This window comes from Cryptomeria japonica, chromosome 6, assembly GCF_030272615.1.
Source record: "Cryptomeria japonica chromosome 6, Sugi_1.0, whole genome shotgun sequence".
NCBI lineage: Eukaryota > Viridiplantae > Streptophyta > Pinopsida > Cupressales > Cupressaceae > Cryptomeria > Cryptomeria japonica.
In genome coordinates this window covers 266,724,031-266,751,041 of record NC_081410.1, presented here as the reverse complement: position 1 = coordinate 266,751,041, position 27,011 = coordinate 266,724,031, and the positions used below count along the sequence as shown (strand labels likewise).

The window sequence follows — 27,011 nt, the reverse complement described above, 5'->3', positions numbered from 1 at the left end:
TTAACTTGCGGAAAACTGATTCACTACCCCCCCCCTCTGAGTTTTCCTCTGATTCATTCTAACACAATAAACCATAAGATAATCTCACTTGATATTCATATTTTAACATTATTTGGGGGCCCCACAAAATAAATTAATTGCCACAAGCATAAGCACATTGCATTAACTAACTCTTATGTGCCCACAAGACCATCAAGTAAATTTGCAACATCAACTAAATGAAAGCCATCTTGACAATATCACTCTCGTACTCCATCACACCCAACTGTAAAAGATAAGATACTAAATACAACACACTTTGAATGTCGCATAGAAGTCATTATATCATGCCTTAACTTGAGTAGACACATTTAAGTCTTCTTAGTTAAGACCAAACATTTGCTAAATACATGCCTCAATCTTATAGAAGGTTTTGAATATCCATGTGATAATGGAAAATGACATGGATATAATAAAATATTAGGTTTTTTATATCCATGAGGTTAAAGACAACCTATTAGACTTTTGACCCAACCATTTTATTTTGCTGTGATGTTGATCGTTTATTATTTATTTTGATGATTAATCTCTCTATTTTCTCAACCTTCCCCTCTTAGAATAAATAATGTAAGCAACTACTATTAATGTATCCACATATTTGACTCAATTCATAAGTTTGACATTCCAAAATAAAGTATTTCTCTACCTTGACTATCCTCGACTATCCTCATAATGCAAAAGACACATTCTCTTCCCTTTTTTCTTTGGTCTCTTCCATTTACATATTTCATATTGAAGATGATGTGACTTAATCCTTAATTAGGCTATAAACATTTTTATTCTCCATTTTTTTTTTCTATATAAATATTTTAATAGTGATCATATATATAATATTCTCTTTCTCCTCAATATCTTTTTTACATAAAAACATATATCCATAACAAATACCTACACAAATATATAAAATTTATTCATGAGAAATATGTGTATATCTCTTAAGATTGAAAGATGGATTGTTTGATATTTTATTGGTACATCTATTTATTATTAGTACTTGCCGTAGGCAATACTATTGCATTCAATGAAGCTGTTTTATTCAATTGGTTCGCACCAATCAAAAGTGATTATTATTTTTTCTTAAAAAAATCTTGCTTTTTGTAAAGTTAAGATTTATATTTTTAAATTTAAGATATTGTAATTTTTTTTTATCGCTAATATTGTATTTTATTTATTTAGAACTAAACATTACAACTTCAACAAGATAATAAACTATCAAGAAGCTCCCTAAAACCACCCACAAAAAAACATCCAAACCACCCACCCAAAAAATTGGAATTTCAGAACCAGTAACTAGAGCCCACATTATACCCACACCCCCATGCTATGAGTACGAAAAAACTACATATTACATCTTGCCATTCAAAATTCAGGTAGATTCTGCTTGAAATGTACTAAACGGAAACCAGAAAGTTTAAGTTTTTCAACTGAAAATTTAACTGAAACAAAAAAAAGCAGAGGAATTTGGCACCTAGAGGTACCATTGCCTGCTGTGACTAATTCATCGTTCTTCCTTCACATCTCTTGTAGCCGAGGCACTCAATTCACCAGCCACCCTAAGTCGGCGAGAGTATCCTCTTCCTGCGTGTGGACCTCCTATCCCTCCTTCTGCGTCCTTGCCCGTTGCCCCTTGTGAGACTGGTTTTACCGACTCGCCACCACGCTCGCCTTCTGCATCACCCCCGCATGTTTTGCCAATTCTGCAGATAATATCCTCGGTATTGGTCTCCTAAGGCTCAATTCCTCCATCACTCTCTCTCCACCCTCCTGCCTAATCTCATCTTCAATGTCCATAATCTGGACAAAAATTAGCAGCCCTTCCCATCCTCGCTTCGCATCATCCTTGAAGCGCGCTCTGGCTTCTTCATGGCGGCGAAGAAACTGAATACGCGAATGTCTTGCCCTCAACTCCTCATTCTCCTTCAGGATACCTTCTGCAAGATTAAAACCCCATCCTGGCACCGCCCACTCCAACAGGGAGTCCAAATTTAAAAGGTACTCTCTTGGAACTATTCTCTGCAAGACTTTCCTGACTTATTCACAAGTGTGTCCCAACTCCAAACTCCACGCCATGAGGAGCGAGTAGATGTCTGCTCTGCACCTATAACGGTGGCCGATAACAGCCACCTCTTCTCCTAAAACCAACTGAATTGCTTTCAAGAGTAGAGGGTCCTTAGCCATAAACATTTTCTTGAGCTTCTTGGAGGGACAGGTCCTCAAGAAGCCAACATAAGCTTGGAGGATTCCAAAGTGAAATTCGCTTCCATTTCTGAGCTTGCTAAAAGTTGCAGAAGTTTCCGATGAAACCAAATTTAAATTGGGTTTCACCAACTTTCCAAGCCTATTCATTACTTGTGCGGGCATTATAAAATTTGCATTTAATGCATAACATTCCACCATCGCCACCAATTTAAAGTATGTCACAATAACTACTCATTAACTCAACCTTGCGCAGGAAAAAGCCGACCTCTGACAGGAAATTTGAAATGTTTTTCGTATCAACTTGGCAAGCGATCTTAGTTTCATTTAACGGTTTCTTTTCTGCTATTCCGCCACCTCACCTCCCCTGGCGCGAGACCACATGCATCATTTGACAACCCATCTGCAATAGTATTTCCATCTCTTTTCACATGCGAGATACAGTAAATATTGAACACTTTCAGTTTTTCACTTATATTATTTACATATTTGTTCAATTTCCAGCACTGTGTATGACCTCTAACCAGAGCTTGGACAACAATTTGGGAATCACCCTCCAGGTTTAACTTCGTCAACTTCATATTTGTTGCTAAATCAACTACCAGTAAAGCCGCCTGAACTTCCGCCTCATTATTAGTTTCATCTCAAAGCCTTCCAACACCCGTACATAGGATCTTTCCTTCATCATCACAAGCCACACATCCCGCATCTGAAATCCCTAGATTGCCTTTTGAAGCTCCATCAAAATTTATTTTCACCCACCCCTTCTCTAGTTTTGACCACTTTACCATCTCTCCATCCAAAGGGCCAATTAAAGGATTAACCCTAGGGAACCCATGAATAGGTTATTGTAAAAATTATTTATCTACACTATGATTGGTTTAAAAAATTTGGTGTTATACAAGCAAATTTTTAGGGATGATAGATTTTTTAGGTTTTTTTTTGGATTTTTTTGTATTTTAAAAACTGAAATATCTATTTTAAATAATTTTTTTATTTTTTATCATTTATAATATTGTAAATAATTTTTTTTTTTTAAATAAACATATAAATTTTAATAATTATTTTTTATCTCAAAATATAAATAATAAAACCAATTAAAAATATTTCATTTAGTTTAAATGAAATTAAATGAAAAATTAAATACAAATATTTATATTAAAAAAAAAAACCTAATTATATTTTATATAATTATAAAATATTTATATACAAATAATAAATACTTATATGTATTCTTTATAATTATATTTTATATATTTTTTGAAATCATTCAATTTTTTAATACTTTTTGAAAACCATAAATTTTTTAATCATTTCAATATATACAAAATAATTTAATAACTTTTAGTCATATTTTTAAATACTTTTTATCAAGTTATTTAAAAAATGTCTATTTTCGCTTTTATAATTATTAATAGTTATTTTATTAAAACTAATTATAATTAATATTACATAAATATAAATAAATAATATAATATTATACTACAAATTAGGAATTATATTTGAGATTGATTTAATTATTATAATTTTTTTATATTAAATTAGAATTACGTTTTTAAGAAAAATATATATTTTCACTATAATATTTGTATTATATTATAATTATTATGTCGAAGCATTCCCTATATGAAGTGAATCACCTACTTATTGAAATCAACGGTTTAAAATTGAAGAGAAGAATGAAGACTATATAATTAATCGCTTAAATTTATATTAATTTAAAAAAAGAGATCTTTTATAATAAAAATAAAAAATATACATTTTAATAGTATCTATCAAGAGTTAATTTTTTATTAAGTTTAAAATTTATTTTAATTATTTATGTCTTTTTATAATAATTAAAAAATTATTATAATTTAATCTATAATTATTTGTCTTATTAAAATTTTGATTATGATAGAATAACTATATTTTGAATTAAATTTTTTCTTTTTTTACTATATTCTTTTAATATTATCTTCTTTTATTAGATATTGTATTATTTATTCTAATTCTTCCACTTCTTCTTTTAAGGGTTTGTTTTTAATTAAGTTAAAATTGTATTTTAATTATTTGTTTTTTTAATGGAACTACAAATAATAATTAAAAGATATTAGAATTTATACATTTTGTCTTATTTAAATTTATTTATTATAGAAAAATTATATTTGAATTTTATTCTAATTTATATAATACAATAAATTTCAACTTAACACCTAAATTAAATGTTTAGAGCGAGAGAGAAAGAAAGAGTAACTAACTTTTGATTACCCATTTAATGCAAATAATTTAAGGATATCATATGATTTGATTATTATCTCCATCTCCATCTCTCCTTTATCTATATTTCCTTACCTCTCTCTCTCTCTCTCTCTCTCTCTCTCTCTCTCTCTCTCTCTCTCTTTATATCTCTCTACTTCTATATCATCTCTCTCCCTCTCTCCCCTCTCTATTTTTTTTATATCTTTCTTCCTCTTTATATCTATCACTATATATCTTTTACTCACACAAATTTTGTCTTACTCCCTCCTTATCTTTATATCTATATCTCTCACTCACACAAACACACACTCCAACCTATTTCTCCCTCCCTATCTCTATTATATCTCACTATCTCTATATATTATACACTCATCTTCCTTCATCTCTCTCACTCTCTCCATATCCCTCTCTACTTCTCCATATATCATGCCATATATCTTTATCTTTCCATCTCTCCCCCTCTCTAATTCTCACCATCTTTCTATCTCTATTTCTTCCTCTCCTCCTTTTTCTCTCCTTCTATCTCTCCCTCTTGCTCACCCCCTCTATATTTAACAAGTTATATTTACTCTCTAGATCCCTTTTATCCCTATATCTATCTCTTTATATCCTTATCTATCACTTCTCTCCCTCTTTTTGTCTTATCTCTCCCTATCTCCCCACCACTCCCTCTTTTTTATATTTCTCTACTTCTGCTCTCTAATATATACACACACTCCATGTTTCTCCCTCTCTCTCTAGATATCTCTCTATCTCTATCTTTCCCCCTCTTTATCTCTCTCCCTCTCTCTAAATTCTAAACCTTTCTCTTTCTATTACTTGTCTTTGTCAGCTCCTTTCTCTCACTCTTGCCCCCCCTCTATCTCATTTTCTCCATATCTCTTGCACAATATATCTTTTTCTATATTTCCCTCCATCTCTTTTTGGCTCGTCTATCTATCACTTTCTATACATATATCTCTATCTCTCTCCCTATCCCTCTCTATCTATCTATATTTTCCTCTATCTATATCAATTTCCCCCCACCCTCTCTCTTTGGGCCATCCCTCTCTTTATCTTACCCTCCTCTCTATTTCTCCCCATCTCTCCCTCCCCCATTCCCTCCCTATCCCCCTATTTATCTCTTTATCTCTACCTCTCTCCCTTTTCCTTCCCGTATATCTCTATATCTCTCTCCCCTTTCCCCTCTCTATGTATCTCTAACTCTCTAGTTCTATCTCATACATACTATATATATATATATATATATATATATCATCTCTCCCTCTTCCTTTATATCTCTCTCTATCTCTTCCTCTTTGTCTCTCCCTCCCTATCTCCTTTCTTTCTATCTTTATCTCCCCCTCTCCCTTGCTCCATCATTTTTCCCTCCTCTTTTTCTCTATCTTCATCTCTTCCCCTAATCTCTAGACATGCCTCCTTCTATCCATCCATCTCTCTCTCATTCCCCCTCTTTTTGGACCTCTATATCCATATATCTTTTCCTCTCTATATCTATCTCTCCCTATCAATTCTTTCATCTATCCCTCTATCTCTATCTCTTTGTACCACTATATCTCTCCCTCTCCCTCTATATCACTTTCCATCTCCATCTTTATCTTTTTATATCTTCATCTCTCTCCAACTATTTATTTTTCTCTTCCATATCTATATATTCCTCTTCCCTCTCTATCTCTCTCCGTCTCTCTCATATCTCTCTCCTTCTCTCCATCTTCCTCTCCCCATTCTCCACTCTATCTTCGACTCCAACTATATCTTCATCTTCTTCTCTATCTCTATATCTATCTCTTTACCAAACTCTCTCTCACTCTTACCCCTCTATATATCCCTCTTTTTAGAGCTATCTCAACCTCACTCTTGCACTCACCCTATTGCAAAGATAATATGAGCTTGTTGCTAATAAAACTTGATTATCTTCCCAATTCAAAGGTTTCATTTCATTATAATTGAATCCTTGTAAGTGGATGCATAGTTGATTTTAAGCTATCACCGTGCCAATTAAGTCCTTTGTTGTACAAATAACATCATGGCCACAAATTGACCTCATGCACTACACAAATTTATCTAAAAATAGACCAAATTTCCCTAATTGACCTTCCACACCTCTTTGGCATACCCATTGCACACCAAAGTGCAATTGCTAATTTATATTATTTTATTATTTATTAAAATAAAAATTATAGTTAATATTACATAAATATAATTATTCTAATATAATTTAAAATAACAATAATTTTAAATTATAATAATTAAAAATTAAATATTTTTATTACAATTCAAAATTATAATAATTAAAAATTAAAACAAATATTTATATTACAATAGTATGATATCAATACTCCCACTAAGTGACACTTGTTTTTGTTTCAACTAATTTTTTTTGAAGAAATAATATGCAAATTTCATGGTTACAGGAATATGAATATAGGCTTATGCTATTTAGCATTTTAAAAATTAGAAATGTGCTGTAACGTGTGCTCGAATAGGGTGAAAGCCTTGTAGAAGCAAAATCAGAAGCAGAGCAATGGTGGGAGGAAGAGGAGGTTGGGCTGGAATGCTTCTCCGCGTTTACAGGTGCACACGCAGCTTCAAGGACAGCTACACTCACTCTCTTTCGTTTATTACAGTGGACCATGCTGCCCACCACTCCTCTAAACCTTTCTCCTCTTTCATCTCCAAATCGCCACTTTCCATGAATATGAGTAAACGTTTTCGCTCCATCCCTTTCTCCACCTTCGGACTGGACGACATCGATGGCATGTTAGCCGAGCTTGAGAAGGAACTAGAGCGCACAAGGAAGGAGAGGGAGGCGAGGGGAGAACCACCAGTAGATGAAGATGAAGATTATATGGGCTTGGAATTGGGGCGTAAAGAACGAGACTCTTCCGCTAAGGCAGGGCAAGGTGAGGGCGTCGAGGACGACGAGGATGATAGTTCTGATGACGATTTCGACGATTTTGATGATGATGAGGAGAGTGAGTTGCAGGCCGAGGAGGAGGAAGAGAAGCAAGAGAAAAGGTTTGAGGAATGCTTGGAAAACTATCAAAATCTCTTGCGCACTATGCGCAATGCAGGTATTCTATTGCTTTTTATTCACTATAATAATATCGTCTTGATGATCTAAAACGGCCCTATCTTGATGATGAATCATTTAGTGCGATCCCAAATGTATATTTAAAAGCCACTACATAATTTTCTCCAAGAACTTTATGAATTCAATAGTATGTAATGTGAATACCTACTACTAACAATGTTCGAGTCGTATATACTTATGCCCCATGCCTATCCAGCCGCAACATGAATAAGTATACATCCAATAACTTCAATCGCCGGGATTTCCCTTGATTCTTTTAACAGCAATTCTCTATACAAATTTGTTTTCTTTGTCCCATAAGTAACAACACCTTGCTTTACATACTCGGAATATTTTCACTGCAACTCTGATTGAATTTGTATTCCAAAAGGAACATATCTCTTGTACTATATGGCCGAACTGTGATTTGTGAGACATTCTTACTCAAGGCGTTTTCTTGCCTGTTTTTAACACCAATATTTACCTTCCTAGACCTCTTCTGTATAACTGCATTATATTTTTTTGTCAGATATTTAGAATGAACTATCTCACTCATCGTCAGGGAAATATAAATAAGTGAGGTAGTTCACTCGAAACGTTGGATAAAACCATTTACATTTTTATCCAGAAGAGTTAATGGAGAATTCTTCGTCCCCAAACTAATAAAATTTACAGAAAAAGTTTTGTTTTTTTTAATAATGTTTTGCGAAGAGTTGCTCTATCTAAGTCATTGTTTGGTCCGAGCTCAATACATTATGTTGGTGGTTAAGCAATATTTTGGTAATTCCTCTCATGTTCTGTTTATCATCTGTTGAGTTATAATTGATTCTTACTGAAGGAAACACATGGAAGAATACTGAATAATATGTTATTTCTCTCACCCAGGGATCTCTTTTATGGACCTTTATCGTATCTGGTTATTTTCTATAAAGAGTCATAGGATTGGGGTTCCTTATTGCAGTATATTGTTTCCAAAAAGATGTTGATCTTTCAACTGATTCTTCATTATAGCACTTCTAGTTAATCATAGACCACCACTTGCTTCATCCCAAAGACAATACTGCAGAAGTAAATAATTCTATCAGGAGAAGTCTGAACGTGGGGAATCTGGCATATTGATCACAATAGAAAGGCGTTAATTAGTCTAGTGTATTGCATCACTTAGGATAGTTTTATTAGCTGGCTAGGCAGGAATAGTTATATCATCTATAGTGCCTGCACAAGAAAGTGCTCCTTGGCTGTGAGAATCAGAAGTGGGGAAGCCAAAAGTTCATGCCTTACACTTTTGAATATGCATAATACATGTGGGCACAAAGACCCAATGGCCGCCTTCAAGTTTGTCTTGCCTTCCCAAGATATTGACGTGATGTGCAAACTGCAAACTACTCTATGTAAGAAGTAACTGTTGAAAAATCAATGTACAAACAAAAATAAAGCAAATAACATAAACGAAAAGGAGTTCGTATTAGATAATATGTACATCCTTTGAGTTTTGATAATTTTTTAGGCCCTGGTCTAGCCAGCACACCTGTTTGGCATGCGAGACGCCCTGTTTAGGTCCTTGCTTTGTATATGGTTTCCAACCTTCCATTTTGACCTCATGACAAAGCCTGGGGGTAAACTGAGCCTTAGCAATCCGCCCACACCATTGAAATTATAGCAACATGATGAAATGAAATTCTACTTTAATGTAATTGGAAGTAAGTCTAATAATGATGACAACTGATTAGAGGTCCATGAACAACCAAAGCCACAGTTTTATACTTCAATACTGACAGTCAGAGAAATAAATAAAATATTGTTTTGCATTTATTGTAGTATATCCTTGCCGTCTACTAAAGGCAGATCCAATGCAACTAGACTATGCATTTTGTTTTGATGGAAAAGGTTGACATTTAATCTAAAAGAAAAGGGCAAAGTTTTTTTTTTTTTAGTTTCAAAGTTCAGACTGTCCACTAAAGCTAGTTCTAATCAGATCAAGTGTAAGCCCTTTAGCACACAAAGTAAATCGTAAGGAACGATAGAATACTAGTTGGAAAGTGTAAACAATAAACCACTAAACTAACCATCAAACAAAGTGACAAGAATGATTATGCAACTGCTGCCTGTAATCTGTCAATCGAAGTTCGGACCAACACTGTAGGCCCAGGCAAAGCAAGGTAATTATAGCCATCACCTCAAACATGACATTTATGTGAATATAAACAAGAAACATGACACATAAATGAATATCAAGAAGAAACATGTCCAATATTAAAATATACAGCCTATTTTCTTGAACAATTCACTTAAAATAAAGAAGTGTTTGCCAATTTTGCTCATCAATTCTTCCTGGATATCACATTAGATGATAAAGTAACGATCATCTCTCTCCTTTTACATTAAATTTATGGAGAAGTATTAGATTCTAATGGAGGCAAAAGATATAGAGGCAAAGAAAGAGACATTGTCTGCTTAGTTATAGTGGCCAAGGAAAGAAAGGTTAACCCTAATTTCACTACAGAATGCTAAATGAAGAAAAGCTGCTTGTAAGTGGCTTATTATGCATGCAAGCTGCCACTTTTATTTGTTTTCTCTATCCACTATCCACCCAAAAAAATTGCACATGTACACTAAAATGCCCAAATCTGGGCTTATTAGAATTCTTTATGCTAAAAAAGATGTATGCAAAATGAGACCAAAGTTCAGCAATACTGCTGAAAGTGGGTGCAGCATGCATTAATACACAATCTTTCTCTTTGACAGCACATGCATGTATTAATTTTCAAAGTTTAAATCTCAAATAAGAAAAGAAAAAAGATTATGAACAGCAGAGGAGTCTAGGATGGAAAGAGAGAGTTATCAGACCTTGTTACAGATTATAATGTTTGATTCATCTCTAATTCAATAGACTTATTTGTTTTACTGATGCAACCACATTCTGCAATTCATAAATTGCAACGATTTATAGGTCTTTTGCAGGTTGATTCTCAAGCAGGCAGACCAGTGAAAGACAAGCTAAGACAGATTCAATTATTTGGGTCAGTCCATTATGCCTGGCAAGGATCAATGTGAGCAAGAGAAGGTAATAATTTGGCAGGTTGGACTGAAGTCTGTGGTCAAGAAGATATCGCAATAGAGGATAAATGTGTACTTGGCTACTTTCATGTCTTGCACTTGGCTCTTGTTCAATGAGGCCTTACTTAGCTTGGATGCTATGTCGTCATCTTGTTTGCTTTGTAAAAGCTCCAATATTAATTTTATAATCTTGGTGTTTGAAAACACCAAGTGCAGGCATCATCTTTTTTTAAAACATCTGGTACGCTGGTAGGCACAAGGCAGCTAATTGTCACAAGCAAATGTAGAGGTCTTGTATCGACTTCTAATTGAACAAGAAGGACTACAGCACCACAAGCTGAAGTGTATATCTTGTTTGCATGCAAGAGCTTGTTGAGGAAACAGGGAATCAGTTGTGATTGCAATGCAATTCTATATTGATCCAAATTGAATCATAAGTGTTAGTAAACTATGCTAACAAATCATTATTCTCAAAGAAGACTGAAATGTAACTTTTGAAATTGTTATGGTATTGAATGAATTGATTAAAGGAGAGTAAAAATCCTTATAAAGAAATTACAAAACAGAGTTTCTAAAACAGAAATGAACTATGAACTATGAAATGACAATGAAACTCCACATGTTTTGTTTGCTCGTGGAAGACTGGATTCTTGGCAAGCTTTAGCACCCCTTGATTGTCACAAAACAAGGGTGAAGGCCCTGCTTGAGACATTTTCATGTTAGAAAGCATCTTCCGTAGCCATATTGCCACACATGCTACTTTAGCAGTTTCTCGATACCCTGCTTCTGTCGAGGAAAGAGCTACCGCATGCTGCTTCTTATTGGTCCACGTGATTGCACCCATGCCAAGATTGAAGACATACCCAAAACTAGACTTTCTGTCATCAACAAAACCTGCCCAATCTGAGTTTGTAAAGCCAATCAGCCGAGGATCTTTACTTTTGTTGTACATAATGCCAAAGTTAGGTGTCCCTTTCACATATCTCAGTTTACGCTTCTTTGCAACCCAATGTTCTTCATTAGGGTCTGTCATGAAGCGAGATATGTAGCTCATAACATAACTTAGATCAGGTCTAGTGGCTGTAAAATAGATAAGGCTACCAACTAGTTGCTTGAATGTGGATTCATTCACCATTGGTGAATCTGATTTGGCCGATAGTTTAAGCCCTTTCACCATAGGTGGCCCTTTCTCCATAGGTGTAGATGAAGGTTTGCAATTTGTCATCCTGAACTTGTCCAACAAACTCTTGGCATACTTCGACTGAGAGATGAAAATTTTGCCACCTGTTTGCCAAACCTCTACACCAAAACAATAATGTAGAAGACCCAAATTAGTCATATCAAATGCCTGACACATTCAGTTTGATCTACTCAAGCTAATGTATCCCACTACCAGTAATGATGATATCATCCACATAGATGACAAGAAGAATGATGTCATTACCAACACTCTTGACATGCAAATTGGAATTTGAAGGACTTCTTTGAAAGCCTTGTGCAACCAAATACTTGTCAATCTTGATGTACCACGCCTTGGGGGCTTGCTTAAGGCCATAAAGAGCCTTCACCGGTTTGCATACCTGGTGCTCTTTGCTGGCAACCTTGAAACCTTGAGGCTGCATCATGTATACCTCTTCTTCCAAATCACCATTGAGGAAGGCACTCTTCATGTTCATTTGATGGACTTTCCAGCCAAATTGTGTTGCAATGGCAGAACTAGTCAGATGGTGGTCATTTTTGTTGTAGGAGTAAAGGTCTCCTCATAGTCAATGCCTTCTCTCTGCGAGAATCCTTTAGCCACCAACTAAGCTTTGTATTCATCAAGAGTTCCATCAGCTTTGTATTTCACTTTGTAGAACTGTTTGTAGCCAATGGGTTTCTTTCCTGGTGGAAGATCTGACAAAACCCAAGTGTTCTTCAAAACTCTATGATGCTCAACTTCCATAGGCTTTTCCCATTCAGATTTACCTTTCGCCTCTGAATAATTGTGGGGCTCATAAACACTTTGAATGTTGGCCATAAGAGCAAAATTGACTATATTCTTCTTGCTCTTGCCTCTTCGACAAGCTCATTATCCCAAACATCATTGATGAGCTTTTCCCACCACTTAGGTTGGAGAGTAGAACCATCTTTTGGATGCTGATCCAGGTTAAACTGAGGGAAATCTGGCGGTATAGGGTCATGCCTAGGAGATTCCACAAGTTCAGGTTCAGAATCATCAGAATCCCTCCCTTCAAGTGGAGCTAATGGAAGCCTAACACCCAAATCTCTAGTTTGTAGAGGTTGATCTTCAAGACGTTGGATGGGAGAAGAGAGCAGAAAGGGCCCACCTTCTTCATCAAAAACCACATCTCTACTAAATGTGAGACAATCAGTGTCCACATCAATCAGTCGATAGGCTTTATGATTGTCACTATAGCTTGTAAGCATCGACTTTTGACTTTTGGAATCTAGTTTGGTTCTCTTTGCATTTGGAATCCAAGCAAATGTTTTTGAACCAAAAACCTTGAGGTGACTGATATTTGGTTTCCTCCCAGACCAAGCTTCCTTGGGAGTCATCTTCTTGATGCCCTGTGTGGGAGACCATTTCAAAAGGTACATTGCAGTATATACTACCTCAGCCCAAAGCTTCTTAGGAACATTTTTGTTCTCTGGCATACAATGGGCCATTTCTGTAATGGTAAGGTTCCCTTGCTCAACAACACCAATCTACTGAGGGGTATAGGGTGTGGTAAGCTGACGTTTGATACCATGTTTAGCACAAAAGACGATGAATTCATTGGAACAAATGTCACCCTCATTATCTGACTGAAGAGTTATTTGATGTCCTAACTCTTTTTCAACTAATGCTTGAAACTTCTGAAATTCATTAAACACATATGAATTTGCCTTTAGGAAAAACACCCACATTTTTCTATTGAAATCATCAACAAACAGAAGAAAATACTTGGCACCAGCGATCGATGCAGTATTCATTGGTCCACAATCGTTTGTATGATTTAGTTGTAGGACCTTGGATGCTCTCCAAGCTTGTTCGTTTGAGAATGGAATTCGATGCTGCTTCCTTGCGTGGCAAGCTCTGCAAACACCATGTGTCAGTTGTTGAATCTCATGTAAGTAATCCTTCTACTAGATTCTCCCAAGCCAACTGAGAGAGATATGATAGGTTGAGATGCCCATACTGTTGATGCCAAAGAATGTTGATGGATGAACTCTTCGCAACCATTACAAGCCCCTGGAACTCTTCAGTATCAACCAACCTATACAATCCATGATCTTCAAGGCCAATTGCAATCGTTTTGTTGTACTCCTTATCAACAATGTGGCACTTATGTGCGCTGAAGATGACATCCAACTTTGGACAGTGTTGCATAATTTGATTCACAAAGAGTAGATTGAGCTCCATGCTTGGATCATAGTATATGTTGAGAAATATGAGATTTCTCCCACTAGATGTAATCTATACGTTGCCCTTGTTGACAACTGTATACTCTTCATCTCTGCAGAAGATCATTGAATTGGAGCAAGCCTTGTACTCTGTGAACCAATCTCTCCTGTGTGTAAAATGCCGAGAGGCTTCATAATCAATGTACCGGGCAAATGATTTGGCATGATCTGCTGGTCTTTTGGCCATAAATGCATAGAAGGCAAACTCCTACTCAGTATGCTCTGCAACATGGGCTTTCTGCTAAGACCCTCACTGGTTGGATTTTTGATCTGCCAACTGCTTCCTGCAGTGCTTCTTCATACGACCAAGCTTACCACAATATGACAAGTGATAGCCTTCTTGTAACTCTCCTCAGATTTGCCTTGTCCTTTTCGTTGAGTGGAGTTGCCTTTGCTTTTGTCCTTGGCTTTGGCAGTAAAGGCCTATTCAACTGTGGCTGTCTCATTGCTGCTCCCAAGCTGTTGCTTCCACCTGTCTTGTTGCACAGGTCATCAAACTTCAGGTCAACATTGGTAGACGCAATGTTGAGAGTTTCAATGAAGTGCTCATAGGATTGTGGTAAGCTTTTCAATGTGATAACCACCATATCCACTTCTTCCATCTTGTGACCAATGGTCTCTAGTTGATTGTGAATGTCTTTGATCTTCATGAGATGCTCTTGCAAAGACATCTTTTCGTCCATCATAATTGAAAACAACATATTATTTAGATAGAATACTTTGCCCTTGTTTGACGTTTCGTGGAGACTCTTCAGGTGCGTCCAAATCTCTATAGCAGTCTTGCTAGACGACACTTTTGGAAGCATTTTGTTGGTGACTGATAACTTGATGAGCATAATAGCTTCCCGATTTTTCTCATTGAACTTGTCTTGGTCTTTGCCTGTCGTCGTGGGACGACCAGTTTTACCTAGAATGATTTGATACAGGCATTGGTGCTCAAAAATCATGAGCATGCACTATTTCCACGTGTTGTAATTCTTGTCGTTGAAGCATTGATGGCCTTCCAACATGATGTTGGGCAATGACGCCATCCCTCCTATCTTCCAATGCACGGAAAATGAGGTCAAACTCTAGCAGCAAACTTCAAAAAAAAGTTTGATTTTTTGGGTCAAAATTAGTCAAAACCCTTCAACGTGTAGTTGGCACGAATCTCGAGACACTGCTTAGAAAATTAATACCCCTAGGTTTGAAACTCTGGCAGAAAACCCTAGGTCCTGGAGTAAAGAACTAGGTATAGTTGGAAAACCCATGAATCATAGTAGCAGCGAAAAAATAATAAACCCTAGTCGAGGAAAAAGGAAGGCGATCTGGGCGCACATAGTAGACGCCATATGAACAAAGGCTGTGCGATCTGGAAACAAACTTGTCAAAAAATGTGTGCAAAAATGACCTTGTAGAAAAAGGTCCCTTTGTAGACCACTCGACTGAAAGTTGTGATCTCGCACTATGGAAAAAGGTCCTTTGTGTGATAAAACAGTAGACATTGTACAGAAAAATTAGATCGCCATAGAAAATAAATGCCCAGAAACCAGGTCGCAACCCACAATTTTTTTGTAAAATCATGTGTTTGCAGATTGTAAAACTGATGCAATCTCTGTAATAAAACATCGCTGCGGACGAGCAAAAGACCCGTGATTTCTAGAGACAAATTGCGTGAAAGAACATAGAAGAACACTCTTTTGACATGCGGGAAAATTGATCGCAATTTGTAGGACAAACAAATTTGTGAAAAAAAGTCAGAAACCCTTGATTCTTAAAAACCAATCCGCAATTTGCACCAAAAACCCCTTTCACTATTTTGCAGATAAAAAGACCTTCAATTTAAAAAAAAATCGAACAAAACTTCTAAAAGAATTTTCGAAAAAAAATCTTTTAGGAAAACATGATTTTATTTTAAAAAAATTGTCAAAAAATTAATAGGGCTCTAATACCATGAAATTGCTATGGTATTGAATGAATTGATTAAGGAGAGGAAAACTCCTTAATAAACAAATTACAATACGGAGTTTCTAAAATAGAAGCAAGCTATGAAAATAGAAACTACTACCTAAACAACTAAAAAGAACTAAATGCCCATTATATACAATATATGATGATAATTATTTTAATAACTTTAACACACCTTATAATGATCATTTTTCATTGAGTTAAAGGCAAAACAAATACGGATAGACAATATAGGTCAAAGGCATGTGTAAGTTGATACAAATACCTTTGATGTGAATTTGAGTGTGCTATGATATTTCTTGGAAATAAATGCAAAAATCTGTAAAATAATAGACCATTTCGATGGGCTAGTCTCCAATAATCAGATAATAATGTACAAATTCAATATTTTATGATATGATGGTTTGGGAGAAACATCTCCTAGAAATATATTTTAGTTGATCTTGTGTTGTCATATCTTGTGCCTTTATAAAATATAGTTGTGCCCCTATATTATAAGGACATTTCGTGAGCGATTTCTCCATCCTATGGGAGTTAATGATTTCACTTGGTTGTGATTGTATTCCGAAAAGTTTACACTTTTTTCCCTTGTGTGCTAAAAGTCATGGATAAGTATTGAAAATTGAAAAACACTGTTCCTAATTGTTAAACTTTGAGCCATTGCACACCCAAAACTACATCCACTCTCCTAATAGAGATAATAAACATTTCTAAATCTAGTTGATAATTTCCTATTGAGAGTTTAATATTATGGTATTTACCACCACAAGGGAGTTGTTTCTAATCAGCTATCATGACTTGAAAATTAGAGATTGGATAAACAAAACAATTGAGCTCATCAACTAATCTTCTATTGATAAAAGTTATGTTTACTATTAGTAAAGGAAAAAAAACTCCCAGTTTTCTTCTTAATATTGCTAATTACTTTGGGTGTTTGTGGTGCATTTGTTCTATTCAATGCATGTAGAGAAATGGTAATGCTTTCTTTTTCTTTGGAATCCTCATTCGTAAGTTTTACATTTGGTTCTTTTGTAGGTACTTCTTCCTCTTCTTCAACCTCATTCTTTTTCTCATGATTAGGACACTTATGACTTTTAACCATTTGCTATCACAATTCCAACATAGGTCTTTCTCTATTTTCATTGTCTTTTGTTGAGGACAGATCTCACTAATTTCTTTTAGGTTAAAGAATTTGTCCAATGTTTTTTCTAGTAGGAATAGTCACATTTTTGTTAGTTACTCTCATGGTTTCTTCTTGTATGAAAATTTTGGTAGTGTTTTGTTTCTCAATATGCAATGCTTGTTGCATAGCTTTCCTAATTATACAAGGTTCCAACAAACGAACATCATGTTGAATTTGGTTCTTAAGTCCATTGATGTACAATTGTTGCCTTTGGTAAGGTGTCACCTTTGGAGCCCAAAGTGCCAATCTCAAATGCTTAGTATTATATTCAGCTACAGACCTTAATTGTTTTAAATTTGTTAGTTGGGTAAAATACCTTCCGTTGCATGGTTGCTCATAGAAGGTTGCTAATTCTTTACTAAATTCTTTCCAACTGAACATTTGTCCTTGCCTCTTACTCATCTTCCATTCATACAATTAGTAAGGTCCTAATTCTAAATATGGTAAGGCTATGCCAACCAAAGTTATTGATTCGAGTACAGGTACAAATATGGAATTGGGTATGGAATCACGGAATCGACAATTTTTTTTTTCCTTGGGTATGCGTATGGGTACGTTCGTACACATAGACACACACGCACACGCACACACACAAACACACATATATACATATATTATATGTATGTTCAAACATCAAAATTATAAAATATAAACTATCACTACCATTATTACAATGATACAATCCATACAATGTAACTTTTCCATACATAAATGATAAATCCATAGTTGCCAATAAATATTCATATATCGTAAATGTAGTACCATATTCATGATTTGCAAAAATGATAATATTCAACTTTCAAGTCTCAAAATGTCATGTCACAATGAAAATTCAAATTACAAGCCACATGGCCTATGGGATCTAATCTTCATATTCATCTTCATCTGAAGCATCAAGCCCAAGCCCAAGCCCAAGCCCAAGGTCATTATTTGGTTCAAATTTAGCATCATTTGACATTTGAACCACAATCCATTGGAATGCCACTCCCACTAGCTATGTCTCCCTCAAGTTCCATAGCTGCCTCATCTATAGAGACTTTGGCAAGTTGTACAACTATAGCATCTAAATCAGCACACTGAGGGGCTAGATCCCAATTCCTTGTTGCACCCGCATTATATTCAGGTTTCTTATGTGACAATAGACGAAGGTTGGAGTGTATGTAGACCAAATGCTTTGCTTTCTTTGCACCCAAATGATTACGTTTGACTGAGTGGATGAAGGAGTATGTACTCCAATTCTGCTTAGCTGAAGAATTTGCAACCTATTAAAAGTTAAAACATAATTAGAAATTTATAAATTATAAAATAAAAATATTTTAATATGATAGCATCGAATGGAATTGGAAAACTATGAAAATAAAAAATAAAAAGATACATACTTGGGAGAGAAGTTTAATTGCAAGAGGCTGCAAGAAATTGGTTCCTTGGACCATGTACATACCACTACTCATCAACATCCATTCCATATCTGGCTTGAAGAGCTACAACATCATGATATTTTGTAGATACAAATTGGCCAAACTCCCTCAAGACAATATTTCTTGTCTCATCTTGATATATCTTTTTAAAGGCAACTCTATAGCCAGTAGCAACCTCTACATCTCTATATGGTGGCACCCTCCTTGGTGTTGCAAGCATCTCCGCGCTATAAAATTTTGGTGTCAACGCAAATGCTAAGAGGTGTAAGTGGGTGGTCATCTTGTTCTAACGGTCCACAACAATTTGTTGCACAACTTCGAAAAATGTTCCCGTTGGGTCATTATCCTTTTTTTGTATTACTTCTCTCATTTTCTCCACCATGCAATCCATGGCATCATAAATTTCACCCAAACATGGGCGATCACTATCAACATACCTAATCATGCTCATGATGGGCTCGGTGAAATTCAAAACATATTCCACTTATCCCACCATTTTTCATTAAGGATCGATGCTCATACTTTTTGAGCCCTTTCTATGTTGGGCTGCTTCCATTCACTCCACAAGGTGTTGATGACCATAGAACTCAAGGCCTCTCGCACCTTCACAAGTCGTCGTAAGACGAGCGTGTGAGATGCAAATTGTGTTTCAGCAACCTAACATGACATAAAAAATACACATCATATATCAACTATAAAAACTAAAAAACTAAAAAACTAAAAAATAGAATTTAAATTAGTAATTACCTTTGAACAACTCCAACTTGGAGAAGGCCCTAAAAATGGCTTGTGACATATGATGATTAGTCACAAACACTTGAATCTCCCTGCCCTCCGCGTGCACTTGTTTCACCCAATCAATTTGTGTGGCGATCTTTTGCACGATTAAATTGAGTGGACTACACATGGTGTCCAAAAGATGTGCCCAAAAGATTTGCCCATATGTAGCCTCCACTATAGACCCAACTGCCCTACAATTTTTAGCATTGTCCGTTATGATTTGGACAACATTTTTAGGCCCCACCATGTCAATGGATTCTATGAGGATATTGGCAATGAAACCTGCATCTTTCACTTGCCCCTCACAATCTGCCACTTTCAAAAACATTGCCCCTTTAGGGCACACTACTATAACATTGATCATTGGCCTATTTTTACAATCTTTCCATCCATAAAAAATGATGGACACACCTAGTTTTGGCCATGTATCTTTGATGACTTTCAATTGTGTCTCTACGAAAGCTTTCTCTTTTGCCAATAAGGTGGTTCACACCTTTTCATACCCTGGACAAACATAATTAGGATGTGTATTGCAAAGGGGTATGCACCATGTCTCGAAAGTAAGGTGTGATCTAACAATGTTGAAAGGAAGCCCATTGCCATAAATGCAATGACCAATGCTTTGATCTGCAACCTCTCTCATTTCATTTTTGAAGGCACTATTCAATGGGCCTCTTTTTCGTGTAACCACAACATTCTTTGTGTTAGGAAATAATGCTTTAAACCCACATACATTTAATCCATTTCCTACATAACCCATGAGAGAAAAGCATGCATACAAGCTTACGGAATCACCATAATGCAAAGATCAAATAGACAAGCCACAAGAAAACACGAGATATATCTTGGGAAAATCCTCATGAGGGAAAAAACCAGCCTCCAAAAGCATCCATACTGTATTAATTAGCCATAAAGCAACAAGAGTTACAATGATTACCTTCGAATCATCAAGCCCTCCAATGCATTCTCATGTGTCCAAGCATGAATCTACACATCCCATGCCATGCTTCACAAATGCAAACCTCCAAAGGACTCAATACAATGATAGCCCAAAACCACCAGCCTACCTTAACCACTAAACATGTGCTTGCTTATATAGACAAAAACTCACACAAAAACAACTAGTGGTAAAGTAAAACCATGTGCCACAAAACCATGTGCTTACCTACCCTTTGACCCCACATTTAATATTGGGTACTAAGTGTTCTCTTTTTAAATATCTTTCCCCAATATTAAATAAATACAATATAATAATCCCAATGTTACAATACAACTCATCAAGTGGCCCCGAGAATATTCCCAAGGAATCTCTACATGTTACACATCCACGTGCAACATCACATAATAAATATTACATTACATGTCCATGGGAAATCACATAATAAATAAATATTACAATTACAACGTTATTATGCAAGGTGTACAACACCTATTTTCCCAACATTCTCCCACTTGTTGTATACATTGCCTAAGGGTCAATCAATGAGATACGTCATCATAGCCATACATGTAACCACATGAATCTCCAACATGCTCTCGTGCTCCAACAAGATACCTGCAATAAAACCATGTGACCACCATCTCAAGCAAGAACTCCTATCATCCTGCAACATGCCACTATGGAAGAAAAGGAACAAGCCAAGGTGAAGATGCACCAATCCATGAACACAAGCATAAAATCCAATGTGATAACAAAGGCTCTTAGCTGCTGTCATAAATTAAAAACTCACATGATCGGAAATGACATCCACAACACATGCCAATACATCCAACCATCCATACCTCTTCGGTATAACCAACATTAGTAAACTCATGCCAATATCATATCAACCCATAAACCGCAATCAAGCTCCCTATATCAAAACCTATAAATGAAGTACATACATATCCAGGAACTCCTTGTTGATGTTTGTAGCTAGGTCCGATTCCTTCTAAGGGCGACCTAGCGTATGAATGACTAATTGGCCTATTGGCCTTAGTCATTATGAATGTGCAAATTAAGATTTCAATATAACTTGTATTGAGGCCAACCTGATATTGGAATATCATAGGGCCGACCCTATTATATTATTGTTTTACATTTATCATATATTGCTTGAGGGCCGACCCACTAGGAAAGGGTGCCTCTTGCATATATATACAAGGTGTAATTGGCATTCATTGATCATCCATTCATTCATTCAAGCTTTCAGTGATTACCTCCAGCAGAGCAATTACATTCACCAGCGAATTCATTCCTTGGTCAGCGAACTGTTTCCTTGGTCAGCGAATACACTCGGCAAGTGAATCCTTTCCTCAGCCAAGCGAACCAAGCATACTGCAGATCAGATTCCTCACCAGCAGTTTGCACTTCACTTGCATGACAATTCGGCCAAGTATTGTATCAGTTTGATGCCCTAGTGCAATTCGGACTGTGTATACAGAGTGTGTGGTGGATTAACTTGTTTCTATGGCTTCAAGAAGTGAAGCAACATTGTAAAGTCATATTCAGATTTGATTAATATATTCAGAGATCCTAGTTGCTGGGTCTCTCACCTTCAAGAGGAAGGTTTTCCCAGGATATGTTATTTATTCTCTGTTTTTTACTTGTGTTAATGGCTAGTATTCTGATCTAAAAAACAACATGGTATCAGAGCTATATTCCTTCCTGTGCCTGCTCTTTAGTGATGAGATGGGTTCAACCCGAGCGGAGAAGCAATGATAGGGGAATCACCGGATGTCAAAGCATGGGCAGCGCCAAACAGATCTACTCGAATTCATAAACATTTTAATTGGCCAAGTCAATGATTGAGACACCACGGAAGGTGGCAGAATTTTCCGATTTGAATGAAGCCCGCGATCAAAGACAAATGCCGCATTTGCAGAGGATCAAGAATTAGTATCTGGGGGGAGGAGATGACGGAGGAGTCAACAGACAGAGGCGGCATCCACACAAAGTGCAAGAACCAATCAAGAAGATTTGAAACAGAGATAGCCTATTATTGGCAATCTATAGATCCTCGCCGTTACAAGTCTTGTATCAAATATGCGATCAGATCGGGTCGGTCAACAACAATAAGTCTTGCATATGCCCAAAGAATATATCGGGAATATGATATACTCTCAGACAGTAGCAAATACCACTTGCATTCACATCAAGTAATGTCAGGAACAATAGTCGATCTGTATATATATACGTCAGGTTAGAATAGTTGAGATCGCATTCATTTGCAAACAATGACTTTAATGAATAATCAAAGAGCACAAATATTAATGAAAAGGGTGCGATGTTTGGTTAAGGAAAATAACAACCAATGGAAGGGCTCGATCTATAACTAAGAACTAACAACAAGTATGTTTTCCTATGAGATACATAGTTCAAAGACAGGGTGCGATCAGAAGGAGAAATTTGCAACATATATTCCATAGTGACACATCTGAAAGGGTAGAAAATTCTCTTTACTTCTGCAGATTGCACACCTCAACTTGTATATGTCATCAAGATAGATCAGAGACATCAGCATCCAATCAAACTATAGTTGCAGATCAGAGATCATTCCTCACATAATTATCATCGATCATAACAGAGACAGCAGAGATATGAATATGGAACTTAGAAAACTTATTTACTTATAATTCCTTAATTGGATCTGCTCTGGTGAGCATTGATCCACTTGGCTTACAAATTGCCAGCACATGAGTTTAAATCAGACTCAAGACTATTGATTGCAATGGGGCAAGAGAATGGCCTATACCACGTGGGAGGATTCTGATCTGACAGAGATATCAGAATTTAAGGAAAAAGATTTCAACAGAAATTTAGGTTTTTGTATTATTAGAAAAAGCTTGCCAAAGTGCTTTGTGGGCCCACCCAATAATTATTCAGAATTCTATAATAAAAGAATCTTCCAACAGTATTTGCAGAAAAGGTGTTGCAGATTTCACAATTTTTGTTGTGTTTTTAGCAGCAGCTCCACTATAGGGAATGGGGCCCACTTGTAATATTTGGAGATATTGATTGTGTTTTTAACTTCCACACCACTTAGGTTTTTTCAAGGAATTTGGGAATTATTGTTTGAGAAATCAATATTACCAAAGGGTCAACAAATATTTAAGAGGAGTCAACATCATGCTGAAGAATTTTGTTTGGGACTAAATTATGGTAAGTCTGAAATGGGGACATTATAGAACAATTTGCAGCTTGGACCTGGGTTCCAACATTTCCCTCATATGGAAAACTACTAGGCAGATTGCCCTAATGAAAATGACTTCAGAAAAAGGAATTGGATGAGGATAACCTTGAGGTGGATTGTAACCTTTAGACTAGGTTGAACTTGAGATATTGGTGATGTGGATGATGACGAGTCTAATTTGGTTGATCCTATCTACACCACCCACATTCAGATACAACCTATTGTTCCAATAGATTGGAGCCTCAAGGAGCCCAAAGACCTTGATACAAGAACTGTTGTTGTTTTGAAAATAACAAAAATTTGATTGGCTAAAAAGAAGGTTGAAGCTTCTAAAGCTAGCCTAAAGGGGAACAAAAGGGGAGACGTGATTGTTCCAACTCAAGGGGGCACAACTCAACAACCATTACAAGATATTTAAGGGAGATCTTAAGAGGAACCATGGACAAAGAGAAGTGATAGTAATTACATGAATTACAAAAGTCAACTCTCATTCGCCATAGTTGGGGACTTGGCTCATATTGTATCGAGCATTTCAATTCATCTCTGGTGAAGGTTCGCTGAGTCCGGTGCAGACCTGAAAAGTGCTTAAATGTAGCACTTAAAGAGATAAGTATTTCATGCTTAATGTTCATGAACTTTTATGTAGCTATTAATTCATACATTTGAATAGTGAATCATGTATGCTTCTAGCATTGGTGTTTCCCTTCGGGATAGATTAGTTCTATGAACTATCTGTAATTTCTCTTTGAAATGCTTTCAGGACGGACCAAGAAGTGTTGCAAGGTGTGCGCCCTTGGTCTCCTTGCTGTGCAGCGCAACGCTTGGGTTTGTGACATGGCTTAACTGCCTCCTGTGGATTCTATAAGTCTAGTGGTTGTATCGGGCATTAATAGGTTGATCTTTTGGTGCAACGACAATTGCACTTGTAACAATTGGTATCAGACCTTGGTCACAGGTTCAAACCCCTTGCTTGCGCTGGGGGGGGGGGATTGTTGCAAGGTGTGCGCCCTTGGTCTCCTTGTGCTGTGCAGCATAGCGTTTGAGTTTGTGACATGGCTTAACCGCCTCCTTTGGATTCTATAAGTCTAGTGGTTATATTGGGCATTAACAGGTCGATCATTTGGTGCAACGACAACCACACTTGTAACAAGAAGCATAAGAGATTGCATTCAAGAAAAGAAGAGCTTGAGGCATCATCACAGACTGGAGACTAGAGACACAACTTGCTGAGTTGGTGATACATAACTGGAGGCATCTCCCTCTTGAAGAGGAAGAATCTATTCAGGTTATCATTGCGATCCGTTTCTTTGAAGAGGAGGAATCAACATTCAGAGGGAGTATGGCATTTCATCAGAGGCAACCTTGGACAAGGAGGTCAGAAGGTTGATATTTGATTCAGAGGGAGTCTGACATTTCATCAGATGCAACCTTGGACGAGGAGGTGATAAGGTTGATATCATTTTAAGAGAGAGCCACATCATCATGAAGATTTGGTAGATTCTACCATGTACAGGCAACAGACTGGATTGTTGATACTAGACCAGATATTTGCTATGGTGGAGTGTAATTGATTAGAGGAGCACCTTTGGCTGTTGCTTCAGTTTGGGGTGTGCTTTGATGACTTGATGTAGCAAGAAGCAGTCTTCAGCGACACTGAGCACCGCAGAGGCAAAATATATTGCAGCATGTATGGCAGCTCGAGAAGTAGTGTGGCTTCAAAAGCTCCTTGCAGGATTGGTTGAGTAATCATTGGAGCTGATTGTTATTCATTGTAATAATCAAGCTATGTGAAGCTATCTGTCAATCCTGTGTTTCATGACAGATCAAAGCATGAAGAGATCAAATATCACTATATTAGAAATATGGTGCAAAGGAATGCTATTTAGTTGAGGTACACTAGCACTGATGATCAGATAGCCCATATTCTCACCAAGCCTCTTGCCAAAGTGAAGTTTTTCGAGATAAGCTTGGAGTTGTGGAGAATGAAGCCCTTGCTAAGAGGGTGTCTCAGCATCAGTGATTTCTTGAGATGTACTTTAATGCATTCTTCTCTGTGAGAGAAGTTTTTGGTGCAAGCCCTTGTTAATGCATTCTTCTTTGCGAGAGAAGTTTGAGGTGCAAGCCCTTGTTAATGCATTCTTCTTTGTGAGAGAAGTTTGAGGTGCAAGCCCTTGTTAATGCATTCTTCTTTGCGAGAGAAGTTTGTGGTGAAAGCCCTTGTTCCACCCTCTGGGAGTAGCCGTGGTGGATGTCATGTGAGAGACTCCATGACTTAGCACTTGTGTTTATTCACCCTCTGGGAGTAGCCATGGTGAACATCATGATGAGATGACGACATCATGTTGATTGACTCCGTGATGGGCACTTGTGTTCTCTTGCATTTCCATTCATGGGAGTAGCCATGATGGACCCACCCTCTGGGAGTAGCCATGGTGGTTGTGTTCATTTGCTTTCTCCATACATGGGAAGTAGCCATGACGGACCCACCCTCTGGGAGCAGCCATGGTGGATGTCACTATGTGACTCAGATATTGAGAAGGACTCCTCCCTAGCTAAGAGGGAGTGTTGATGTTTGTAGCTAGGTCGGATTCCTTCTAAGGCTGACCTAGCGTATGAATGACTAATTAGCCTATCGACCTTAGTCATTATGGATGTGCAAATTAAGATTAAAATATAACTTGTATTGAGGCCGACCTAATATTGGAATGTCATAGGGCCAACCCTATTATATTGAGGGCCGACCCACTATGAAAGGGTGCCTCTTGCATATATATACAAGGTGTAATTGGCATTCATTGATCATCCATCCATTCATTCAAGCTTTCAGTGATTAGCTCCAGCAGAGCAATTACATTCACCATCGAACTCTTTCCTTGGTCAGCGAATACACTCCTTGGCAAGCGAATCCTTTCCTCAGTCAAGCGAACCAAGCATACTGTAGATCAGATTCCTCATCAACAGTTTGCACTTCACTTGCATGACAATTCGGCCAAGTATTGTATCAGGTTGATGCCCTAGTGCAATTTGGACCGTGGATATAGAGTGTGTGGTGTAATAACTTGTTTCTATGGCTTCAAGAAGTGAAGCAACATTGTAAAGTCATATTCAAATTTGATTAATATATTCAAAGATCCTAGTTGCTGGGTTTCTCACCTTCAAGAGGAAGGTTTTCCCAGGATATCTTGGTGTGTTATCTATTCTCTGTTTTTTACTTGTGTTAATTGCTAGTGATCTGATCTAAAAAACAACACTCCCATTGCATGGGTAATACCAAATCTGAAATGAAGCTCAAAGCATATCAAGTCTACCAATGACCGCTCATATCAAGGTGTGATAAGTAAATCAAAACATGTAGTACCAAGAACAATCACAATGATCCACACATGCAACCCAACTGCTGCATACTCTCTCATACTCTCTCACAATATGTCACCACTCTCCCAAAACATGAGAGAATG

At 36.8% G+C, this 27,011-nt stretch overlaps 1 protein-coding gene across 1 annotated transcript in view; it reads left to right on the top strand.

Annotated features, from left to right (window-relative positions):
* Positions 1–6,924: 6,924 nt before the first annotated feature.
* Positions 6,925–27,011, top strand: part of LOC131062606 (protein Ycf2) — a 198,422-nt gene continuing 178,335 nt past the window's right edge. The window contains exon 1 of the mRNA XM_057996302.2: positions 6,925–7,550. Within this exon, the coding sequence (XP_057852285.2) occupies positions 7,001–7,550 (550 nt within the window). The 5' untranslated portion in view covers positions 6,925–7,000. The remainder of the gene's footprint in view (positions 7,551–27,011) is intronic.